Genomic DNA, 16,974 nt, shown 5'->3' with positions numbered 1-16,974 from the left:
CTTCATTTCTTATGACTGAGGTTGAGGCAGGTGTTAGCAGTGGTGGGGGAACTCCAGGCCTCAAGGGCCGGTGTCCTGCAGGTTTTAGATGTCCTTGACCCAACACAGCTGATTCAAATTGCTAAATTACCTCCTCAACATGTTTTGAAGTTCTCCAGAGACCTGGTAATAAGCTAATCGTTTGATTCAGGTGTGTTGACCCAGGGTGATATCTAAAATATGCAGGACACCGTCACATGAGACCTGGAGTTCTCCACCCCTGTGTTAAAGCTTCCCAGCTCGGAGGCTTATCAGGGTTACAAATGATATCTTAAGAACATATGATATGGGTGGGTGTTCTATCCTTGTATTACTTCACAAATGTGTTCTTTACCTCACTCTGGGTACTCTGGTGTCCAAAGACATGCACGCTGGAGTGAATTGCTCTGTGTTCATTGATATAAATGAATAACCTGGGCTGGATTTAGGCGGTGGCTGTGGCTCAGTAAGTTAATTTTGTCAACTGTAACTTGCATCTATTGGTGCATCTATTGCAGTTTATGTAAGAGCATGTCAGGCATAGGTTAAAAGTACTTTTTAATGAATGTTTGTGTAAATGGGTGAATGAGGATAGTACCAAGAAAGCACTTTGAGTGCTCAAATTGCTTCAGTCCAACCGCAACCCTGAATTGGATGAGCAGAAGAAAATGGATGAGCACAAAGTCTGCAAAATCTGGGAAATTTTCCTACTGGTTTTTCCCTCCATCTATGAGTTATTTAAAGTGGAAAATGAGAACTTGCTCCAGAATTTAAAGGGAAAAAAAGTTTCTTTTTCTTTGCTTTGTTGCTGCTGTGTTGACTGGGGCGCCCCTCAGCCCTGAGAGGTGAGTGGGGTGGGGGGAGTCCCCACCGGGCACATGGAATTAATTGAAAGAGGAGGAGCCGGAGGAGGGGTTTTCTTGAAAGGCTGTGACAGGACTTATCCCTGCAGAAACGAGTGAAGGATGGTTAGAGGAAGGTGAGCCAGTAGTGAGGAGCGAGTAGTTTCCACAGTGTTTTCCAGCTGATCAAAGATACTCGCGTGACCGCTCCTACTTAGGATTCCTGTAGAATAGCGAGACACGTGTTGTAGACCGAGAAATAAACTCCAGTAGCTACTAATTCATTTTTAGTCTGCTTTCTTCTACTTCTTTTTTTAACCAAACGCGCAAAACGCTTTAAATGCAACGCTGTCTGATCTATGAGAAAGCCATGGCAGCCAACACGAAGAACGGCGGGAGTTCGCTCAACAACAATAACTGCAAAGACCACAGCAGGAGGAAGCTGCTGGTCGGAGTGGATCTGTTCTGCCTGTTTTTAGGTAAGAGCCCGAAAAATCACTTTCGCCGCGTCACGTTACCGTGGGGACCTTTGGCGGGAAGTTTGCGGCTTCTTGCTCGTTTCATTGTTACTTCTGGCGTGTTTCTCGCTCGTGTGTGGCTGTTATACTCGATACCAGGGATGCCGAACTCGTTTGACGTCGTGACTCACTTTCTTTAAGTGAAAACTAGTTTTTTACTGCACATTTCATTCCCGACGCTTCTCAATATAAGAACAAGAAGTGCAGTTTTACGTAGAAATGCTGCTGCAGTTAGTAGAAGAAAGTGGACTCTGCAAGACTCTTTGGCCGGAAATTGTAAGAAATAAATGAAAGTCTGCCCAGGCTGTCCTGTATTAATAAAGCTAAAGTTTTTGGTAATTCATTCATTGTATTTATTTATTTTCTGTGGAGGCATAAAAAGAACAGGCATGTAGATTGTGGAAAAAACAGGAACTTTACTGTCATTTAATGATTTATCGGTTGCTTCATTACTGTAGTATGAATGGCTGTGGGGGAAAGTCTTAATCAGTATAAAAAGCTGTAAAAAAAATTCTGAATATGCAGTTTAAAGGTCAAAATGTATTCCTTATTTTCCAAAGACATCCAGGGGGGCAGATTAAAGTCCTTGCCAGTCTGATTCTAGTCCTCAGACCATATGTTTGACACCACTGAGTAATAATATAAATTTATTTTTCCTGTAGTTCATTTGTGATATTAAAGCACTGCATTTGCATTCTCTTTTCTTCATGTCTGCTGTAAAAATGTCTATTAAATAATGAGACAAAAAGTGATAATATCACCAGTGATTCTGCCACACCAGCTTTCACAAACTTTGTAACTAAAGCAAAGCATTGGCTACTCCGGCCTGTTTATTTAGCTATTAAAGTACATGTGGTTTTCCAAAAATTACATTAGCTTAACCCCTAAAAAATGCAGTCCAAGTGGAAAGAAATTAATAAAGTGCTCCAGGAGGGATACATTTCTTTGGTCTCCACCCACACCTGTATGGACTTCTGCTTTGACTGTTCATTTTATTTTCCAGAATGTCCCACATTCCAAAGCAGCAGGAATTCTTCAGATCTGAACATCTGGCATAATATTTCTGTGTGTGGTGTAATTAAGGGAAGTGGTGAAAAGGTCAGAGCCGTGTGTGTGTGTGTGTGTGTGTGTGTGTGTGGATCAGTTCTGGTCCTGTGATGTTCAGCAGCTGCACACACTGGGTGAAACGTTCAGAACATGAAAGTCCCAGTTTTAAAAGTGGGGAGGGTGCTGTGTGGTTCAGACCTTTGACTTCATTTTCTTCTGTGATACAACCACATGTTTGCATTGTGTTGTTCAGTGGAATATTGGTGTAAAGTCATGATTGCAAACACCGCAGCAGTGGTAAGATAAAGCCACATCTATACTGGATAGCAGTAAAGCTATTGTTAACAGTGGTTTAGACTATAAACAATCTTTCTTTGACAAGCTATATTTAGTTTAAGTGTAATTCCATTTTTTTTGTATCTCTGTGGAGGGTAAATCCCCGTCATTTCTTCTGTATGTACATAACTTCCCACAGAGGAGCTTGTCAACAAACCAAGTGTGTTTTTTCTGGCTAAAGATGTGGCTTGAACAGAGCAACCACAAGGAGGAAACGTCGGGCCCAGCGCTGGTTAATCACCACTTCTCCTTCATTCTCACACACTGATTTGTAGTTCTGGGGAAAACTGCATCCCAGGATATTGCTCCACAGCTCTGTCATGCACTTTGAGTGAATGTGCTCCCCATGGACCTGCCAGTGCATGTAAAGATAACAACAGGGGGAGTCGGCTGGATGAGAAAGTCATGCTGATTCAGTGTTGACTGGAACTCAATTGGGAGAAGGAAAAAGAAAGAAATGCCCCTCAATCAGCCCCGGGGCGAGGGGGTGATTGGGTTCAAGTTTACTCTAAGCTGTAGCAACTGACTCTCCAGTTAATCGCCTGATCACGTTTACCCGTGCCTTTGCCCAGCTTCACAACTAAACTGGTGATTGGCAGTTAATGGGTAACAGTCTGATTTTTTTTTTTTTTTTTTTTTTTTTTTTAAACCACACCTCACACAGATTTAGGAGAATTATGCTGGGGGTGTTTTTTTTTTCTTGTTTTGTTTTGGGGTTTTTTTTAAATCACTTAAGGCCTGCTCACCAGAATGAGAAAAACAGAGAACCTCACTTTCGTAATGTGTTTCATTACTAATTGTAATTGGATGCGTTGGAGGCCAACACAAGCCTCTACAAGCAAAACTGAAACTAAAAGTGTCTTTATATTTAGAATCTGGTTAAACGGACCCTTTGGGAATAGTAAACATGAGCTTGGTTTCTTTCTGAAACGAGTTATTTCCAGTTAATCCAGTTCTCCTTCCAGGAACTCCGTTCGTAGGCTCCTGGATTCCTTCTTGTGACAGTTTCCATAAAAAAAGCTTGACCCACAGACCTTCCAGAAAAGAGAAAAGCACTGAGGTGTTCCAGTTTAATAAATTTGTGTCAAATGACATTGTTAGTCCAGTGTAGCAGTCAAGATGTGAGATTCACATTTGATTTCACTGGGATTTTCATTAAAACCCAAGCAGGCAGACCTGCACCCCCACTTCATCCGTGTATATGCCACAGCTGCCTCAGACATGTATGTATACATTTCTAGGCCAGCAGACAGTGAGGGATCCCTGCAAGTGGAAAATGTGCGTCTGTTTGTTTTTAATAGCCGTGTTTGGCGTGTTGGCGAACGCCTCCCGGAGTATAGTGAGGATTGAATTCGGAGTGTGCGTTCATTGCATATTTATTCTAGTTTCCACAAGGTGTGGCTGCATGGAGCTGTCTGGTCTTGATGATGAGTCTTCTGCCGTGTTTTGACGTTACACTGCGCTCATTCGTGAGCTGAAAAAGTCATCATCGGTCTTAGTTTACGGGGTTTGCTTATTTTCACGCTTGGTCTCCTCAGTTGTTTCGGAGAAGATGTGCAGGAAGGAGATCATGAACTGCAGAAGAAAATCTTCCAACATTCTGCTTGTTTTTTATTGTCTTTGGGCCGATGCTGCTAGCGCGAAAGGCAGACTCGCGCCTGCTGACTGGTGTTGTTGTTGGCAGTGATGAGGACACCCTCCACCCCCTCGCCCTCCCCCCCCTGACTTTTAGATGAGGGGAAAAAGAGGAAGGAGGGGAGGGAAAATCCCAAGATGCCACACTCACTGCTGATGCTGCAGCTCTGTTTCGGATGCAGGGGGTCAAAGGACTGTGGAAGAAAAACCTGAGGCAAGCAGGGGTCACTTTTTCTTTTTTTTCTTTCTTCCCCCCAATCACCGCTTTGGAACCGTTGACCTCACGCTGGTTCCTCAAAAGCTGTGGCCTCTTAAGTTCATCAGGCCGTTTGCCATCCATTGGTTTCTTTCCATCAGTCTCTGGCCTTGTGGTTTGTGTGTTTGTGAATGTGTATAGATGCGGTCGCAGGGGTCAGGGCTCTTGGGTCAGTGTGTTTCACATGTAGCATTTTGAGCTTCTGTGCCCTTTTTTTTTTTACTTTTCCCTCCCTAAATCCTTTGTATCAGCAGTTTGAACAGACTAAGTCCCCGCTTTGGAAAGGCTCGTGTTGCTCTTTTCATAGCCAGACTAACCAAACTGAAGGGATCAGACATGCAGGATTTAGCCGACTTTAAACTGCAGCGTATTTTTACAGTTCCAGAGTTGTTAATATGTCCCACCCTGCTCTTTTTCGTTTTTCTTCTTCTTCTTCACTGGACCTGCTTCACAGCCACTCCATCCAGGTGTTTGTTTGAAGAACAACAGTGAAAGCGAGAGAATTAATAATGTGAATCCTGCTGAATGTGGCAGGACTTGCCCCGGCATTCAGAGTGCCAGAGTTCTGTCTGTAACCTGAGCTCAGCCCACAGCTGGACCTTCAAAGGCACCCCCGAGTCAGCTGTATGTTTGTGTGTGTGTGTGTGTGTGTGTGTGTGTGTGTGTGTGTGTGTGTGTGTGTGGATGTAAAGGGGCTCAGCAGTGACTGGTGCATGTGTTGACATTTATTTTGAGAAATTGTGCCCGCTCCCCCCCAAAACGACCACCAGTCTGCTTGTTTTTCTTTGTGTCTGCAGATCGCGCACGTCTTCAGAGAGTGGCTCGAAAGCTAAACGTTGCTTTGAAGTCGTTTGACAGTGCGTTTTCCAAATTCTGTCCGAGATTTGAGGCCTCCCCCTGGGTACCCTCGAATATCAAAGTCCTTGCTGAAGTCTTTTAGGAAATTGACGGGAAAATAAGCTGTTGGTTGGGGGGGGGGGGTTGGCTTGCATCTTAGCTACGCCCACTCTGTTTGTTGTCGGAAGATAAATAAGATCTTTTTGGCACTTTTGCCGAAAAACACTCGATCTATCGGACACAAACACCTCCCCCGAGGTGTCTTTTAAAAAGGCCTTTTTAAGAGTACTTGAAAGCCTCGGCAGGAAAGGAAGGACACTGATAGCGTGTGTTTTTCTTTCAGTTAACAGCAGCGTTGCCTCCTAAGAACAGGGCCCATCTTACCCTCTTAATGGGAATTTGAGATCATTTGATGCTATTCTCGGCTCAAGCGGTTCACTTAAGTGCAAAATGATGATGATTTGATTTAATGGTTATCATTTTTTCTTCTTTTTACGATAACGGGCAACCGGGATGCGATAATCTCTTAAACTTACTGTAAATGTTTTGAATGTGTTTGTTTTTTCTCTGTTGATCCAACGTGTCTGTCTTTGTGGTCCTGTGTCTGTCCAACCATGCAGTGATGCTCGTTGCCGTGCTGTTGCACAAATTTCCCTTCCCGCCTTACCAGAGAGGATTCTCCTGCAGTGACAGCAGCATCCGTCTGCCCTATAAGAACAGCACAGTGTCCACCGCGGTGCTCACAGCAGTGGGCTTCACTGTGCCTGTGGTCTCAGTAAGTTCCTGCGCGGTGAAGTAAGAAAACGAGAGAACACGTCGGGACGCTCTCAGTTCATTACCGGCTGCACTGTGACACCTTAAGGGGGGGTCTGATTGGTTCAGCAGCCTCTCGCTCACTCTCAGTGGTTTTGTCTCATTGACTGTAAATCATGTACATTACCGCCAACCATTTTCCACTGTGTGGTATCGTTAACTTTCAGATTTAATTGCTATCCTTCAGGCTGCCTCGGTTTCCATTTATTTCACTGCTTCAATAAAATTAAATATTTTACACTTTAGAAATGGGACTATATAATAATGCAATTACCAGCAAATCCCTAAGATGATCAAAGAGTCATCTAGTCTATGAAATAATAAAAAAATGATCCTAAAAACACACACACACAGTTTCCCACAGCTCTTGCTCATGTACCTTTTAAAAAAGATTATCAATTCGCTACATTTTCTGTCATCTGCTTGGATTTGGATATGCCTTATCTCAAAATACAGATATCTGAGCTCGTTTTTCTGTCAGAGAGACAGAGAATAAGTCAGTTTTAAGCTGGCTTGGAGAGTTAAGTCTGAAAGCAGTGATCACATGGATTGTCCAAAATCCGGCTTAAAACAGGTTTTAATTTAACAAAACTGGAATAATTTCTCCATCGGTCACAGATAGCAGCCACAGAATGAACTGGAACTGAGTCCCATGTGTTCGCTCGTTACCTCTTGCTTGCATCCGCGTCCTCCTGTAATTTGCGTGGCATTAACCCAGCACCTCCATCTCTCTTTTCTCTCCCTCTCCCTTTCTTCTCCATCACCCATCCCCACCAACCCTCCTTTCTCTCTCTGTGCTGCTCGCTGCTTCTTCACACTAGCCGGCCTGCCTTTTTTGGTCATTGAGACCAGCGCAGTTCAGCCTTACCATAGAGGGTTTTACTGCGACGATGAGTCCATCAAGTATCCGGCCAAAAACGGAGACACCATTAGCGACGGTGTGCTTACCGCTGCTGGCATTCTAATCACCATCCTCTCTGTAAGTCCTCTCACCCTGACCACTAATGTCATCACCTCCTCTCATGTTTTTGCACCGTGCACATATACTAGCAGCACCGTTGAACTGCAGTTGATGTTAACCACATCCTTTGTCATCATCCATCAGTTTTTATTCATTGTTACAGCCATGTGTCCAGCACACAGACGATTTGTAGTAACACTGTTACACTTTTCCAGCTGTTAAATTAGTAACAGTTGTGTTTTCCACCAAGTAAACCCGCAATCTTCTCTGTGGGCTTTACTGTATGTGCTGAGAAATGCGGGGTTTATCGCTGGGCTTTATCTTACGGTTGATGCGTTCTGGCTATAAACTGAGATTGCCCTGGGAGATGGCTGGAACGACGACTCCTCGTACCTGCACTATCACACCTTGTTATTAGTTTCACCCCATTCTAGATAACAGCCAGTCAACATTTTCTCAGCGCTTTGCCTTGGGGGACGGGGGGTGGGGGCTTAAGATGATTCAGGTGATTGCAGTAAAAGGAAAGCACTGAGTGGGTTTTTGGAAATTCCTGTGAGAAAGCGATGACGACGTATGGCGAACCTGTGCACATTTCCTGTAAATCAAATCACATTTTTATTTGCCACGATGATGAAGCCCAACAGCCCTTTCTGCTCCAGATAATGTTGCTGCTTCAGGTTTCAGATGGCCCTCACTGGGCCCTGTAGAGAGAAGCCTAACATTTCACAAACACCTCAGAGTGCACAGCTCCACTGAGGCTCAACATAATCCACGCGTGTAAAACATGTTGATGCGAGTATAGGGTGTATAACAATCCTCGATAATGTTTAGACCACAGTTTTACTTGACAATTTCATTTGTACAACAAAAAAGCGGAAAAATGTTCATTTTACGAGAGGCCTGGTGATGAGGTGATGATTCAGTGATGATACAGTTTGATGATACAGTCAACACCTGGTATTCGCGGGGGTTAGGGACCACACCTGCCACGAAAAGCTCAAATCCATGAATACTTGAGACCCCGTCTAAAAACGCTTATAACTGCCTATTTTAATAGTGCAAACACCAAATATACCTTAAATTATCATCCTTATGAAAATAAGGAGCGAATATTTTAGATGTCCTTTTTGAAAAAAATCCATGAATAGTTTGGAATTACAGTCCACAGAAAAATCCCCAAATAGGCGGAAGGTAGACTGAAGATTAATTCCATTGTTGTAGTGCATTTCCAGTTCACTAGTTGCGTAAACGGTTATTAAGCATTACGTCTCAGCAAACTACAAACCTTCAGCATGCATTAAAGGCCTCACACTGGTAATCACGGTAAAGGAACTGTGGTACGATGCTGTAGATTCTTTGATCGTGGTTTTAGAATTGCAACAGGATGAATGCGCACACACACAGTATTTTAAAGAAATACCACTGACATGCAAGAAAGTGAGCACAAGCATCCAAATCACACGCAATAACAGATAAATAAGACTACAATAAATTTAATTTAATTTATTTATTTAGGACAGTGCATGTTAATGAACATAAATGTAAACAAAATTACATGAATGCGTTGACATTTCTATGCGATGCTGCAGCCCGGACAGGAACATGGAGCATACACACATTAAAAATAATAATAATAATAATAATAATTCTGCTCAGCGCTGCTGCAGCACATGCTGTCACCTGACAGAGCGACATGTCGCCGGCTGTCATCGTCTCGCCCTGCAGTCACCAGAGCAGACTCTGGGCCCTCAGGGGCTTTTAATGGTGAGGAGTCCTGGCTGTGCAATTATGGTTGATGCAATGGTTGTTTGGTTAAATACTGTAATTGCTGGGGTGGAATTGTGGCGAAAGCCCCAAACAAGAAGGCTCTGCCAAATATCGCATTTTCCCCTGGCGCAAAATGACTTTAAAATCCACGTTTTCTTTTTCTTTTTTCCCCCTCTGGAGCGTTCTGGCCAAACTCTGTTTTCTGAACCAGAAGGCGCAAACATTAAGCCATTTAGTGCTTCGTTTCCCACTATAAAACTAGAATCCAATGTGTCGTAAATGATTTATGCCCAGCTTTATTAGAAGGGAAGAAAACACTGTGTCACTTTGGAAATGCGAAACTTTTGACATAAGCCACAAATCAGTGTCCTGCCCCACGATTATCTTTGAGGTTTCAGCGTAACAGCCATAGATGCTCGAATGCCAGCTCGTTCGCAAAATATAAAACAAACAAAAAAAAATCTCTCAAAGAAGGAGAACCAGATGTGTTTTGTCCCCCTTCCCCTCTTTCCCATGAAAGCCGCTGAGCTGTGTCGAGCCGGCTCTAAAGGCCTGAGTGGTGGGAAAATGACACGCTTGCACTATCAGCTTGTTAAATCTTCTTAAGGGGCTATCCCTCTGCAGAGAGACTTTCCCAGAATCCGACTTATTTCTGTGCCGCTCGAAAGAATTTCTTATGAAGCTGAGACACTAACATGAAAACAACCCACACGTCCCTTGTGAAATCTGAGCTGTTTCGGTAAGGCGGCCAGCGGAGGGGAAAAACAAACGTGTCCCCGACGTGCGCCTGTGGAGTCTGGCCACCAGAATCAGACACAGCGCCCAGCTCAGCGATTCTGCTGATTAGAACCACCGGGGCCCAGCCCCTCTGCCCCTCATCCCTCCTCCGATGCTGTTGCTCTGACTTCCATCCTTCCACTCTCGAGCTGAGACAACAGCGGATGAGGAGGGAGGGGAGGAGGGAGGCTGAGGGGGGGTTGAGAGGCGTTTTTGAGCTCCAGCAGCTGTTTTGAGTTACCTCCTCCTAAACACGCCTCGCTCCATCAGTCGCTGGTTTAGACTGCGGTCTATTTACACACTTCTAGAAAACTATACATGGTGGACTCGGTCTGACTCGCCCCCCCATGTCATCTCACTGTTTTCATAGTTGTAGATGGCACAGGTAAACACTTCAAACTCTAAACAAGCTCTTCTCGAGGCCCTTCTTAAAGAAATCACTGCATTCTCTTGTAGCTGTAATAACAACATCTTTGGTCTTAATACTTAATAGTGTGTTTATTATTTATTTGTTCTGATATTAAAAAAAATAAATGAATAAAAACTCCCTCAGGAATAGGTCTGTGTTGTCTTTGTTACAAGTCGTGTCACTGACATTGCTTTCCCGTCTCTCCCCCTCAGATTATAATTGGTGAGAGCTACAGGATCTACTTTTTGAATGAAGGCTCCAAGTCTTTTGTGGGGAACCCGTACATTTCTGCTCTGTACAAGCAGGTCGGGGTGTTCATCTTCGGCTGTGCAGTCAGCCAGTCCTTCACCGATATCGCCAAAGTGTCAGTGGGCCGTCTGCGTCCTCACTTTCTTGACGTGTGCGATCCTGACTTCTCCACAATCAACTGCTCTCTGGGCTACATCACTGACTACCAGTGTCGGGGCCCGGAGAGCAAAGTTCAAGAGGCCAGGTATAACAAGCACAGCTCAAAATGTTCTAAATATCACAAATAAAATGCTTGGTCGGCCACTGTGTTTTTAAGCCGTTTCCAAATGCTGACTGCCATCTGCTCTCCTCAGGAGGTCTTTCTTCTCTGGACATGCATCCTTCTCCATGTACACGATGCTTTATTTGGTGGTAAGTTTCTGACCTTTTTATTCTCGTACCATCTTACTCATCCTGTTATTCTCTGCATGAATACTCAGTATGTCAACGTCTCTCTCTTGCAGTTTTACCTCCAGTCTCGCTTTACTTGGCACGGAGCCCGTCTTCTTCGCCCTTTAACCCAGTTCACCCTCATCATGATGTCTTTCTACACCGGCTTGTCCCGCGTGTCTGATCACAAGCACCACCCCACTGACGTGCTGGCTGGTTTCGTACAAGGAGCCCTGGTGGCTTACTGCATAGTGAGTGGCTGCGTCGGAAACTTGTTTAATTGTCTATTAATTAACGAAAGACCAAGACAGACTTTTAATTCATTTGAAAGCCTGATTTGAAAGCCTGATGCTTAGCCTCGTCCACCCCAGCTGTAAAACTCAGAAACCAGTCTTACTTGTTATCATCTATCGTCCACCTGGGCCTTACACAGAGTTTCTCTCTGATTTCTCAGACTTTTTATCTGATTTAGTGCTCAGCTCAGATAAAATAATTATTGTGGGTGATTTTAACATCCATGTAGATGCTAAAAATGACAGCCTCAACATCGCATTTAATCTGTTATTAGACTCAATTGGCTTCTCTCAAAATGTAAAAGAACCCACCCACCACTTTAATCACACTCTAGATCTTGTTTTAACATATGGCATAGAAACTGGACATTTAACAGTGTTTCCTGAAAACCCTCTGCTGTCTGATCATTTCCTGATAACATTTACATTTACAATAATTGATTACACAGCAGTGGAGAGTAGACTTTATCAAAGTAGATGTCTTTCTGAAAGTGCTGTAACTAAGTTTAAGAATATAATCCACCCACTGTTATCATCTTCAATGCCCTGTACCAACATAGAGCAGAGCAGCTATCTGAACGCTACTCCAACAGAGGTCGATTATCTTGTTAATAATTTTACCTCCTCTCTACGTACGACTCTGGATACTGTAGCTCCTGTGAAAACTAAAGCCTCAAATCCAAAGTACCTGACTCCGTGGTATAATTCTCAAACACGTAGCCTAAAGCAGATAACTCGTAAGCTGGAGAGGAAATGGCGTGTCACAAATTTAGAGGATCATCGTTTAGCCTGGAGAAATAGTTTGCTGCTTTATAAGAAAGCCCTCCGCAAAGCCAGAACATCTTACTATTCGTCACTGATTGAAGAAAATAAGAACAACCCCAGGTTTCTCTTCAGCACTGTAGCCAGGCTGACAAAAAGTCAGAGCTCTACTGAGCCAACAATCCCTTTAACGTTAACTAGTAATGACTTCATGAACTTCTTCACAAATAAAATTTTTATCATTAGAGAAAAAATTACCAATAATCATCCCACAGATGTAATATTATCTACAGCTACTTTTAGTACCATCGGTGTTAAGTTAGACTCTTTTTCTCCAATTGATCTTTCGGAGTTAACTTCAATAATTAATTCCTCCAAACCATCAACGTGTCTTTTAGACCCCATTCCTACAAAACTGCTCAAAGAAGTCCTGCCATTAATTAATTCTTCGATCTTAAATATGATCAACCTCTCTAATAATCGGCTATGTACCACAGGCCTTCAAGGTGGCTGTAGTTAAACCTTTACTTAAAAAGCCATCTCTAGACCCAGCTGTCTTAGCTAATTATAGGCCAATCTCCAATCTTCCTTTCATATCAAAAATCCTTGAAAGAGTAGTTGTCAAACAGCTAACAGATCATCTGCAGAGGAATGGCTTATTTGAAGAGTTTCAGTCAGGTTTCAGAGCTCATCACAGCACAGAAACAGCTTTAGTGAAGGTTACAAATGATCTTCTTATGGCCTCTGACAGTGGACTCATCTCTGTGCTTGTCCTGCTAGACCTCAGTGCTGCGTTTGATACTGTTGACCATAATATCCTATTAGAGCGATTAGAACATGCTGTAGGTATTACAGGTACTGCACTGCAGTGGTTTGTATCATATCTATCTAATAGACTCCAATTTGTTCAAGTAAATGGAGAGTCCTCTTCACACACTAAGGTTAAATATGGTGTTCCACAGGGTTCAGTGCTAGGACCAATTCTATTTACATTATACATGCTTCCCTTAGGCAGCATCATTAGAAGACATAGCATAAATTTTCACTGCTATGCAGATGACACGCAGCTCTATCTATCCATGAAGCCAGGTAACACACACCAATTAGTGAAACTGCAGGAATGTCTTAAAGACATAAAGACCTGGATGGCCGCTAACTTTCTGCTTCTTAATTCAGATAAAACTGAGGTTATTGTACTCGGCCCTGAAAATCTTAGAACTATGGTATCTAAGCAGATTCTTACTCTGGATGGCATTACCTCGGCCTCCAGTAACACTGTGAGGAACCTTGGAGTCATTTTTGACCAGGACATGTCCTTCAATGCACATATTAAACAAATATGTAAGACTGCTTTCTTCCATTTGCGCAACATCTCTAAAATTAGAAATATCCTGTCTCAGAGTGATGCTGAAAAACTAGTTCATGCATTTATTACTTCCAGGCTGGACTACTGTAATTCTTTATTATCAGGATGTCCTAAAAACTCACTGAAAAGCCTTCAGCTGATCCAAAATGCTGCAGCAAGGGTACTGACAGGGACTAGAAAGAGAGAGCATATTTCTCCTGTTTTGGCTTCCCTTCATTGGCTTCCTGTTAAATCCAGAATTGAATTCAAAATCCTGCTCCTCACATACAAAGTCTTAAATAATCAGGCCCCATCTTATCTTAATGACCTTGTAGTACCATATCACCCCATTAGAGCACTTCGCTCTCGCACTGCAGGCTTACTTGTTGTTCCTAGAGTATTTAAAAGTAGAATGGGAGGCAGAGCCTTCAGTTTTCAGGCCCCTCTTCTGTGGAACCAGCTTCCAGTTTGGATCCGGGAGACAGACACTATCTCTACTTTCAAGATTAGGCTTAAAACTTTCCTTTTTGCTAAAGCATATAGTTAGGGCTGGACCAGGTGACCCTGAATCCTCCCTTAGTTATGCTGCAATAGACGTAGGCTGCCGGGGATTCCCATGATGCATTGAGTTTTTCCCTTCCACTCACCTTTCTCACTCACTATGTGCTAATAGACCTCTCTGCATCGAATCATATCTGTTATTAATCTCTGTCTCTCTTCCACAGCATGTCTTTATCCTGTTTTCCTTCTTCACCCCAACCGGTCGCAGCAGATGGCCGCCCCTCCCTGAGCCTGGTTCTGCCGGAGGTTTCTTCCTGTTAAAAGGGAGTTTTTCCTTCCCACTGTCGCCAAAGTGCTTGCTCATAGGGGGTCATATGATTGTTGGGCTTTTCTCTGTATTTATTATTGTGCTATCTACTGTACAATATAAATCGCCTTGAGGCGACTTTTGTTGTGATTTGGCGCTATATAAATAAAATTGAATTGAATTGAATTGTTTACTAGATTTGTTCAGAAATCGAAGAGAGCACAGGCTAAATCTTTCTAATAGAATGATTCCTCTCTGATTAAGCTACTTAACAAGAGAGGATCTTGTCCAATCATTAGATTTTCTCCAACTGCTTTTTTTGTGTGTGTGTGGATGCTGTTGGGGTCTATATGTTAAGTCTTAGGATGACCGTGAGCATTATCTGTGGAGTGTAAACTAAAGGTTTCCGTATCAGTATGTAAGAAAATGACAGTGGTAATGATGTTCTGTATTGGGTGAGACTGTGCCTTGTAAATGATGAAAGGATCTTTCCTTTCATCATTTAAACGCACAGTCTGTTTATAATTTATGTTGCAAAAAACATGTTTACAAGTGGAAAAAGCAAAGGGACCACATACAGAACCCTGAGGAACACCAAACTGTATTTCTAACGGACAGAAAGTATCAGTGGAAGTAGGAGGAATAAGACTTTAAATGGGGGGGAAAAAAATAAAAAGCACCTTCTCCACATTTGGAGTACTGACATACTCATAAAAATCCACCCAGGTAAACAATGTATTGTCTATTTTCTATCTTACATTCTTAATGTTATGATTAAGTTTTTAACATTTTGCAGTTGCGATGCTCAGACGTTAAATGAGTTTTCTCTCTATGCTCTCCACAGGTCTTCTTTGTGTCAGACTTGTTCAAGCCCAAAGGAAGACGCTCTACTTTGTCTTCAACCCCTCTGAAGAAAGAACTTGTTCCCGCCGTAGACATCAGAGAGCGGAGCAACCACCTCATCATAGCATAGAGAAGGCTGCAGAGTGACTGTATATAACCCTGACCTGTGCCTTTTTCTTTTTTCTTTTTAAATCCTCACTACTACAGCCACTAGTCAATACTGGATAATGGAAACTTCAAAGATCTGGAAAATGCAGACAGATACGGAGTCTTGAACATCTCACTGGATGAGAAGACGCTGCAGAAAACCAGTTAAGCAACTTAAGCGTTCTGGATGGAAATTTGTCTTTATTTCCCCTCCGATTCACCAGACAATCTCAGAGTGGAAAAGAGAGCTGAACTCCTTTTGATTGAGAGAGCCTTGTCCCTGTTTTCTCTTATGAAGATTGCTGGAGGTGGCCCACTGTCAGCTTAGAAATGGCAGCTGTAAACAAAGCTGTGTGCGGCTTTCTTGCCTCGGCTGCATCTATGAGTGCCGGGTGACACTCTACTCCTGCCACTTGCTCACTGTGTGACCTGTCCTAACAAACCATGACAACCAAACAAATTCCTTAATTTCAGGAAGGATGTTGTTTTCGTTTGGTTTGATTGCAACATAAGCAGTGTGTATGATTTATAGCACTAAACTCAGTATTCTTTGTCACCACTTGAATGACATGAAGTGAAGCTTTTGGAAAGCTTTGTAAGCCGTCGGGTTTTTTTTTTTTTTTTAAATGTGCACGATGTAATGTTGCTTAGAAGCTGCACATAAGTAACAGTAGTTGGAAAGTACAGTGAAGGTGTATGTTTTGGATGTGGGCCTGTTTCTGCTGGGTAGGACAAGCCCCCACTGAGCCATTTAATGAAATGCCTGTTGTATGTACAAAACGGGTACTCACAAGTGTTAGAGAGGTGTGTGTGTGTGTGTGTGTGTGTGGCCTTTATGTCAAGTTTATATATCTCAGTGTTTATAGCCTACTCTCCAGCCAGAGAACAAGCACCTGCTCCAACCGACACATGTAACTCAAAACAGGAGCACTGTTGGGTGCAGGGGTTGCTGTACTATTACTAATTATGGTGATGATTCCCATGATGACAAATCCTGTGATGTATTGGATTCTATACGTGTGTGTGTGTGTGTGTGTGTGTGTGTGTGTGTGTGTGTGTGTGTGTTCAGTAAATCTACTGTATATGCAAACATACACCTAAAAACAACAAGACGTGCACTCATAGAGCAGCAGCTACCCGTTTCAGTACCAAAGCACAATTTAGTCATTATTTTCAGCACATTGTAAATGTGTAATAACTCAGTCTTGTAAAGTAATACAAAAGGGCTAGCAACAAGCTAGGGCTAGCTCTGCATTATATAATAAACGACCATTTTATAATGATGCCAGTATATTTGTATGTTTTTAATGTAATTACCTAGCACAATGATAACTGTAACCACTGGGTGAAATATCAAAATGTCATCCTGACTCGACGGAGTTGAAAGTTTAATCTGACGTGTTTATAAACGTACTTTATATAGAATCTGAGCATTCTTGTATATATTTTTTATTTTTTCCCCCCATATGTTGTTTCATGCTGCGCTGTGCGTGTGTACAGCAGGCATTTTGGTGAAATGTCCACTATGACTCTGACACCTGTGTAAATGGAATACGAGCTTCTTGAAGAGGCAGAGCATGAATATTAAGTTTTATAAAAAACAAAGCTCTCTAAGCAGACAGCTTCAGTACTTTTTTTTTTTTTTTAAAGAGTTTGAGTATTTTTGTAATTTTGTGAAATTTTGTACAATGAAACTTTGTGACTATAGCAAAAATAAAAATGTCTTTAATAAAACGCCTAAAACCAAGAGCGAGAGTGTTTGTTTGTTTCATTCTACTTGAAGACAAAAAAGAAATTCTTCGTTTTTCTTTATCTCGGTAGTCGCTGGCAAGCCAGTGCGTGTGATGGAGCGATTTTTGGGTGTGGGGCGATACTAGACTTC

The 16,974-nt window shown here is 42.6% G+C and overlaps 1 protein-coding gene across 3 annotated transcripts; it reads left to right on the top strand.

The window, feature by feature from the left end:
• The first annotated feature begins 308 nt into the window (after window positions 1-308).
• LOC100694799 (phospholipid phosphatase 3) lies at window positions 309-15,705 on the top strand. Of its 3 annotated transcripts, none has more exons than XM_019347441.2 (6): window positions 309-329; window positions 7,124-7,281; window positions 10,429-10,709; window positions 10,819-10,876; window positions 10,969-11,145; window positions 14,947-15,086. In XM_019347441.2, exons 1-6 carry the CDS (start codon window positions 326-328, stop codon window positions 15,073-15,075), a joined length of 807 nt encoding a protein of 268 aa, XP_019202986.1. In that variant the 5' UTR covers window positions 309-325; the 3' UTR covers window positions 15,076-15,086. The 3 variants fall into 3 exon arrangements, with proteins under 3 accessions (XP_019202986.1, XP_003453384.1, XP_005458141.1); XM_003453336.5 differs by lacking the exons at window positions 309-329; window positions 7,124-7,281 and adding exons at window positions 948-1,339; window positions 6,110-6,264; XM_005458084.4 differs by lacking the exon at window positions 309-329 and adding an exon at window positions 950-1,339 and having other exon boundaries at window positions 14,947-15,705.
• Window positions 15,706-16,974: the final 1,269 nt, after the last annotated feature.

Source organism: Oreochromis niloticus, linkage group LG18, assembly GCF_001858045.2.
Source record: "Oreochromis niloticus isolate F11D_XX linkage group LG18, O_niloticus_UMD_NMBU, whole genome shotgun sequence".
In the NCBI taxonomy this organism is placed as follows: domain Eukaryota; kingdom Metazoa; phylum Chordata; class Actinopteri; order Cichliformes; family Cichlidae; genus Oreochromis; species Oreochromis niloticus.
Note: the sequence above shows the minus strand (reverse complement) of the source record. Positions and strands in the feature narration are given on the sequence as shown.

Excerpts from the sequence above, each read along its gene's own strand:
- LOC100694799 (XM_005458084.4), top strand. The coding sequence starts at position 1,201 with ATGCAACGCTGTCTGATCTATGAGAAAGCCATGGCAGCCAACACGAAG. Across the intron at positions 7,282-10,428 it reads TTCTAATCACCATCCTCTCT|ATTATAATTGGTGAGAGCTA; the intron begins GTAAGTCCTCTC and ends TCTCCCCCTCAG. Across the intron at positions 10,710-10,818 it reads AGCAAAGTTCAAGAGGCCAG|GAGGTCTTTCTTCTCTGGAC; the intron begins GTATAACAAGCA and ends TGCTCTCCTCAG.